This window comes from Aplysia californica, unplaced genomic scaffold, assembly GCF_000002075.1.
Source record: "Aplysia californica isolate F4 #8 unplaced genomic scaffold, AplCal3.0 scaffold00350, whole genome shotgun sequence".
Taxonomy (NCBI): domain Eukaryota; kingdom Metazoa; phylum Mollusca; class Gastropoda; order Aplysiida; family Aplysiidae; genus Aplysia; species Aplysia californica.
The window spans coordinates 404,131-412,345 of NW_004797620.1; the positions used below are offsets into that span (position 1 = coordinate 404,131).

Genomic DNA, 8,215 nt, shown 5'->3' on the forward strand with positions numbered 1-8,215 from the left:
ATAACATTTTCCTTTGATAGGCAACATTTGGACGCCAAAAAAAAAATGAAATTCATCTTTAAATTCATGAGAGTTACACCTCTCATATAAAGGTTAATTTAGTATTTTCCACTGAAAAAGATTGTTATTAATAGAAGGCTATGTTGTTTTTGCCAAGGCTATTGCTATTCTATTCCAATACGGCGAGAGGTTAGTGATATAAAATTACTCAGCTGTTTTTTGAAATGGAATTGTAAGAGAGAATAAATTATACTTGCGACGCACTTCTTCCTCTATGTTCTGCACTGAATGATCAACAAACCTATCTTTTACTTCACTGAGAAATAATCATTGCCATTGACATACCATGAAAGTAGCTTGTCTTTGTAGGCTTTTTCACTTGAGTAGTTAGTGTAGATACCTGGCTTTTGATACTTTTGTTTAGACTTTTGTTCTGAAAGGGCCGGCAGAACTCCAATCTCGCAACAGACTGGCCTCGTTGAGCTCTCGTTGTTGTTTTTCCGCGTGCTTGCGCTGATCTCCCTGTGTTACGAATGTGTCGGTGGGTGGTAAAGAGTGGATCCGAGGACTCCAGTTGGGCTGATGGAACTACAACAGGTTTTCCACTTTTATAACAGTCTCCCGGGTCTTTGTCTCAGAGTTTGTTCAGCTCTTGGCGCTGTTTCCCAGTTAAGTTATTGGATGTCTGCTTTGCGAACGTCTTTTTCACCTTGAGGACATCCAGATTGTCCACAGACTGTGCGAATTATTTCAGATCTTGTGGTGTTTCTGCCTTGTGCATCCAACAGGTGTGTGTGTGTAAATGACGTCTTCCTCCATCAAGTCTTTACAGAACACTATTCTGTTTAAGAAACAGGTTACCTTCGTCCTCATTTCGATGTAATCTTCTTCTCTTTCCTCCTCTATTCCATGGAATATAACATTCTTGAGGCGACTGTATTACTAGCTATTGTCGCTGTATCTGATCTCCGACCTCACACAGGCGTCCTTGGAATCGGCAAGTAAAAAAATTCAAAATGATATTTTGATAGCAGAAGATGTTGTTTGAGTTAGGAATGGCCGAACAATTTATTTATTGTAAACTGTTCTTACTTTCTATAGCATACTGAGCATGAAAATTCTGCCTAGACGGTTATATAATTGACCCAAGACTTGGTATAACTGTGCTCATAGACTCAAGTCTTACTTAGAGAATACTGATGTCGGTTGCGTAGTAGTTTTTTTTTTCACCGTCGCACTCAGGATACTCAAGTTCGATCCTTATACGAGGTGTCCATTGCGGATGGGATCAGGTCGGGTCGGGTTGAGTGGGGGGGGGGGGGGTGATCGCCCCACTCGTCGCCAGAAAACACACGCATTTGTTTTTGAGGAGACGAGTCGGGCGCGATCGGCTTGTGCCACGATAGCCGCTTTCCCCCCTCAATCTAGCTAACAAACCGACCCGACCCGATCCCCCAAATGGGCACCCTGTATTAGTTGAAAGCCCGATTTTGACCTTACAGGCGAGCTCAAATTCCGCCTTCTTAATGCCATAATTGCGTCGATGCTGGTAAAAAAGTGCGTATTTAAAAGGAAAACTTATAAAGAACTCATAAAACGATGGTTGAAAAAATCTTACTAATCACATGATTCAAATGAATGACGTCTTTCACAGTGATCTGCCTTCTGCAAACATAATAATCAATCTGTTTTATACACTAACCAGTCGGCCTGCTCTTCAAAATTAACGTACCCTCTTCCAAACTATGGAACCAAATTATCGATGTTTTTAGTCTATGGTATTAGTATCAATTTCTCGTGATTTTTTTTTTCAAACTCCAAATTCTAAATACTGACAAAATTCAAGAACATAATTTACATAATGCTGGTACTATTTTTGAAAGAATAAAGCAGTTCTTTTTTATTTCTTTCACCCGGAAATTTGGAAGAGCATGCCGATGATGAAGTGTTTTACTTTATTACTGGTTATTTTCGCCTTTGCTTGAAATCACGATTTCCACGATTTTTTAAAAAGAAATCGGAGAAATCAAGTTGATCGCGAAATGTTCAAAACAGGCGTTACTGCATTTGGAACCGAAATACATGCATGACACTGATCTTTTCAGATCATGAAATTACGACCGTAGCAAAAAATACAAATATATAAAACGCGTTAAAGAGTGCATATGGAAATTTTTTTAAAATATTTTTAAAAAGAAAAAAACTGCGTGCACACTATACGTCACAGGTTCAGTACGAAAATACTCACCTTCCTATAACTTAAAGGTTTCTATTCCTATTTTCAAAAATCTATCTCCAACATAACAGTAACCCAGATAGAGCCCTATGGTTCTGAAAACACTTATTATCATTTTAGTTCTTTAAATCCGACTAAGAATAATGAAATTTTCACTCTGGCGTAGTTTTACTTATTGAAACACCCGCAACAGTAGGTCGTGAGGTCCCCTCAGCGATGTTTGGTAGACGCAAACACCCAACAAAAGAGCTTTAGCGGATTGAATTGATTTCCTGCCACTCAGGGAAAGTCAATCTAGGGCGGATTTCCTTCAAAAATGAAACTGATCAATACGTTTTTCCAGACTCCCATTGTGTACTTATTCTGGTTCACATTGACCAACAGCGGGATATTTTATCAACACTTCCCTTTCTCCTATAGCATTACAGGAAAAAATATTTTTACCATACTATTATTATTATGGCAGTCTTATCACAGATTGCTGTTTAATTGCTGGTCCTGCTTCTTGAATAGCTTAACTGGTTTTTTCGGTCTGTGTATGTGTGTGTGTGTGTGTGTGTGTGTGTGTGTGTGTGTGTGTGTATGTGTGTGTGTGTGTGTGTAGGGAGACCAAACTGGAGGGAAGTGGTGGGTGGAGGGGGGGGGGGATATCGAGGGCCCAAGCAGGATAGCATGCCGTAAAACAAAATACCCTATCACTCAAACAAATATATATAAACAAATATTCATTGACGATGATCGTTAGCTCCGGACTATTGTAACAAATACAATAATGTATTATTGTTTACTGTGAATGTCAGTGGGATGAAGATGATGATGATGATGATGATGATGATGATGATGATGATGATGATGATGATGATCAACATTATCATTATCATGATCATAATCTATGTTTACTAATCATCATTATTATATATTTTCTGTTGTTACTGTTTTTAAATGTTTTTATCATTACTATTATCATCACTTTTACCATAATAACCTTCTCACTTCTTTTCCGCAGGTATCTCACATTCATGCAATAATAAAAAAGTGTTGCAATGACGTCACAACAGGCTAGACTCTCTTGAAACATGTGGAATCATTAACTCCTGAAAGTTCGTCTGTGACATATGTTTACGATATTTTAAAGGTAAAAATAAATAAATAAATATAAAAAAAAACCACGAGCGATTAAGCTGTATAAATTCTAAAAGTAATGCTCTTATTGTGTTGTTATATGATCTTGTACGATATAATTCATTGTGTGCCTTAGGGGATTAAGAGAAACACTCAAAATAACAAAAAAACATCGGAAAACATATTGTTATTATTCTATTTTCTTGATTCTACTCGTAAATACTCTGTTTATGTAAGGGGAATCACGAAAAGGAAACTGTTATTGTTCGTTGCTTGGTTTGTTTGTTGTTGTTGTTTTTTAAATGAGTAATTATTTGTGTTTAGGTTTAATTCCTCGCACACACATACAGACAGACAGACAGACACACACACACACACACACACACACACACACACACACACACACATACACACACACACACACACGCACAAACACACACACGCACAATCACACACTTACACACTGTCATTCACACACTCACACACACACACACACACACACACACACACACGCACACACACACACACACATACACACTCACACCCTCTCACACACACGCACATAGACACACACAAACACACACATACATACACGTACACACGCACTCAAACAGAAATACAAAGAATGACGGTTAATACATTTATACTTTATGCACATAAAGCAATCTGTTAAAGTTATTGAATTTTACTTATTGAATATAATCGTCTTTGATGGCGTCAGCCTTTTTAGGTCTTTGTATATTTGAAGGAGACTGCAATAACCAAGTTGAATAATCAATCGTCTTTCAAAAAACTGTTGTGACTTGAGATACACTAAAAGACAACCATAAATACTAATAATATGCCGTGAACCGTGTTATTTAAATGAGATCAACTAAAACATGGTGTAACGGGAAACTGTATAAATATTATTAACATATTATTATAGCTGTATTCCCAGTAAATGATCAACTCTTTTAACATTTGGACGTTGGATTTGTGCTCAAATTCAGGAGTATCTTAACCATGATTGAGGATTCATAATCGTTACAAGATTCAGCCCCATGGACGGAACAGACAGCGATGGGAGCATACTGCAACGCGCAAATCAGGCTTTTCTGGCTTCAAGTTCTGGGCCTTTGCAACTGCCAATACCCTACAATTTCTCCGCTCAGAACTCATCAGTCCACAGAAAACGTCATGACGTCTATTCTCCAAGGTCTGCTCATCACGATTTCATTTTAGCTTCCGACAATATCTCGTCACTTCTCCTCAACACGACGGCTCCAAACATGATCTCCAACAACTCATCCTTCGAGTTCCAGTTCCTAAACACGACACACCCTTCTAATGTGACGTTTGAAAACGCGCCAACCTTCACAACCACGAGTCTAATAAAGACGATCGTTTTCGGAATTATGTTCGGCATTTCGTTCGTTGGCAATATGGCGACTATAGTGCAGATGAGACGTCTGCGACGCCGGAAAAGCACCATCAACACGCTCATCGTCAACCTGGCATTGGCCGATCTGCTCGTGACGTTCTTCTGTATCGCCGGTGAGGCTGCCTGGACCGTCACGGTACAATGGTTGGCGGGAAACGTCATGTGCAAGTTCGTCAAGTACATGCAGGTGAGTTCTTTTATTTGATAAAGTCATACTGCTACGTAACTGCTGCTGCTGCCTCTGCTACTACTACTACTACTACTACTACTACTACTACTACTACTACTACTACTACTACAACTAAATAACTATTATTATAATAATGAAATTAATAATAATAAACTTGATAATAAAAAAACTATAATGATAATAGTATAAAAGTCCCGCTTCTTAAATAACCTTTTGTTTCTATGTGAGTATTGAATTATAACGGGTTCAACGCGCTTACAGGCGCCTGTGCGGAACGGTTTGCTCGCCAGATTGAGGGCGCAAAGGGGCTATCGTGGTACAAAACGATCGCCCGACTCGTTGTCTCAAATCCAAACAGGTTTATTTTCAGGCGATCACTCGGGCAATCGACCCGACCCGACTCGACCCGATTCAATCCTATCCGCAGAGGGCACCAGATATTTGACGCTTTGATGTCACACGTAGGAGACCCGAGTTCAGGGCAGATTCTTTACGGAGAATCTCGGTCTTTCTGTGGGATGCTGTATCCCTCTTAGCCCGGGTTGGCTCTGTCAACCATGGTCGAAGCCCGTCAGACGGGGGGATAAAACACCTGAATGAAATATAAATAACGCCCCTTGCTTTTGAAGGTGTGGCCATTAAAGGGCTAACATTAGGCTTTAATATCCAGCGTTGGTGGACTAGTAATTACGTTCTCAGACTCATAACCATAAAGTCATCAGTTCGAATCCCATCAGGGGAACAAAATCGTGTCCCAGGAAAAGTTCGGTTTAAGGTTTGAGGTAGACATGGGGGCGGGGTTAGGGTTAGGGCCTTAGTATTATCAGATCACTTTGGTATTATTTGGTTTCCAGCCTTTATACTTGAAAGTCCTGTTTAGTTCCATTACTATACTATCTGACATTGATTCGTGCTGTTTCAATTTTTGTTGGCTCCGCTGTGGTTGCCAAAGATCAAAGAACTGAGATCAAAGCAATAACCTCAAAGTAGTCCAGTCTTTCCGTATGTACCAATGGGACTGAGCGAAAGAGGGAGACTGTCATGAAATCTCATTAAAAAAACACCCCAAATCATGGGCCAAGAACGCCTGGTAATGGACTCTAACCACGGTCATCGATATTGTGGTTAATCACGCTATCAACTGAGATAACGGTGCGTCTGTGAAAAAGAACACCCCACAACAGTCTGCCCAGAGATTGATGGAAGGGGAGAAAGAAAAGAAATTGTTCCAATCAAGTAATGGTGGAAACGTTGAATCCACTGCGCCGCATTCAGATCGCATTTGTCTCCCGTAGTGTGTGAGTGTTGGCGAACTGGGTGGCTTCAGAAGATCCAACCAAAGTTATTGTGGTGAGATTCCTCAGCCGGGAAGTGGAAATTTGCGTCTTTAGCAAAAATAAAATAAAATGGATTCTATTGGCTTCGAGTCTCATTTCGTTTTATAGATGAGTACCGATAAATAATAGTAAATTAAATGTATCTGGGTTTTTTATAAGACTTCTCCCATTCACAGAGTATAAAGGGTTCTTTTCGTCCTTTCTGAAGTACGTCAATTGATACAAATATTAAACACACGCACACACGCACAGAGAGAGAGAGAGAGAGAGAGAGAGAGAGAGACAGAGAGAGAGAGAGAGAGAGAGAGAGAGAGAGAGAGAAAGAAAGAGAAAGAGAGAGAGATAGAGAGAAAGAGAGAGAGAGAAATAGAGAGAAAAATAGAGAGAGAAAGAGAGTGAGAGAGACAAGGAATTTCATTTTGTACTTTTAGTCTGACGCAAAGTAAATTTTTTTGGGGGGTGTATTTTTTTAAGTCTTTAGGTCCGTGTGAACAAAAACTAAAATGCTTCTTTTTATAACCGGTTATGGTGTGCTTATTCGATACCACTTTCATTGAAACCATCGTTCCAATCAGGGGCTGATTTCCTTACCCTAGTCCATTATAATTAATATTCGCTCTTGGAGATCCAAAAATAGACGTTGACGGAGAAAAGATGGAGACGAAGACTAATATTGAGTGCATATTGAGAATCGAAATCATTTGGTTCAGTCTTGGCCTGCCAGCGAAACTATCCAGGTTAACTGTTTTACACCTGATGGACGGCGACTGTTCAATTGTTCTAAGCACGGGAAGCAACATTTTTCAGTAGAAAGAAAAAAAGACTGTTTCGGTTCCTTTAAAGATTTTGCATACCTCAAGCATCTTTTTTTTCAACTTTGGGGCCATTTTGCCACAATTTGCACGATTTGACTTATCTCGATCTTGACCTTTCAAATCAACCTAAATTTTCTATGTCAAATATTATTGGTCATCTGTTAAAATGTACATAGCCCAAAATTTTGCATTCTGTTTACTGCAGTGTCTGAACCTGTGGTATCCGCCCGGGCAAAGTTCAAAATTTCTATCAAATATGAAACTGAAAATACCCTAAGTCAGTATAAAATACAAACATGTAGAGCACCTTCGAAATAGGAATGTCGCCGTTGACTCATGAGATATAGCAGAGAAAAAAAAAGAAATAGGCAGAAACCCTTAGACCTTCTTTGATTCCAAATGCGCTGACGATGCCCTTCCTTTGGAACATAATACTATCTAGGAAGCCAAAATTAGAAGGAAGGGAAGTAGTACTTGGGCAATCTTCCTCCTCTAAGTCTACCTCCAAGGCCAAGCTACATCATGGACATCGCTTTATCATCGTCGGTCAAGACGCAAACGGCAAAATAGTAATCGGTATGTTGTGTGCGTCGAAAAGTACTCTGTCATAATTTAAAATCTAAAAGTTGAAAAAATACTCAGTGAAGGTACTTCATTTAGGTACAATTCCAAATAAATGAGACCTTCTTTTTCCCTCTACTGAATACTCAGAAAAGTTGAACTTTTTGTCAACGTTATTCCCTATTAAACGTCAGCTGCGATGTTCTTATTGAACGCTCATGTTGCTACAACTACTATTCCGTTATGTTTATGACAAAGCCAAAGACGGCGAACCTTAGACAATTGTCTCAAGATCTATTATTTCTATCCCTCCTATCTTTTTTCAAGGCACTTTTCTTCATCAGATGATGATGATGATGATGGTGATGATGATGATGATGAAGATGATGATGATGATGATGATGATGATGATGATGATGATGATGAAGATGATGATGAAGATGATGATGATGATGATGATGATGATGATGATGATGATGATGAAGATGATGATGAAGATGATGATGATGATGATGATGATGATGATGATGA

At 39.1% G+C, this 8,215-nt stretch overlaps 1 protein-coding gene across 11 annotated transcripts in view; it reads left to right on the plus strand.

Moving 5' to 3' along the window:
- The window catches only part of LOC101850580 (gonadotropin-releasing hormone receptor), a 211,014-nt gene that overhangs the window by 27,519 nt on the left and 175,280 nt on the right, over positions 1-8,215 (plus strand). For 4 of the 11 annotated variants that reach the window (XM_035970962.1, XM_035970963.1, XM_035970955.1 and 1 more), the window contains exons 2-3: positions 3,243-3,371; positions 4,080-4,968. In XM_035970962.1, the coding sequence (XP_035826855.1) occupies positions 4,402-4,968 (567 nt within the window). In that variant the 5' untranslated portion in view covers positions 3,243-3,371; positions 4,080-4,401. Of the gene's footprint in view, positions 1-3,100; positions 3,372-4,079; positions 4,969-8,215 lie in introns of those variants that run through there. The other 7 variants (XM_035970956.1, XM_013085150.2, XM_035970957.1 and 4 more) reach the window with 7 other exon arrangements.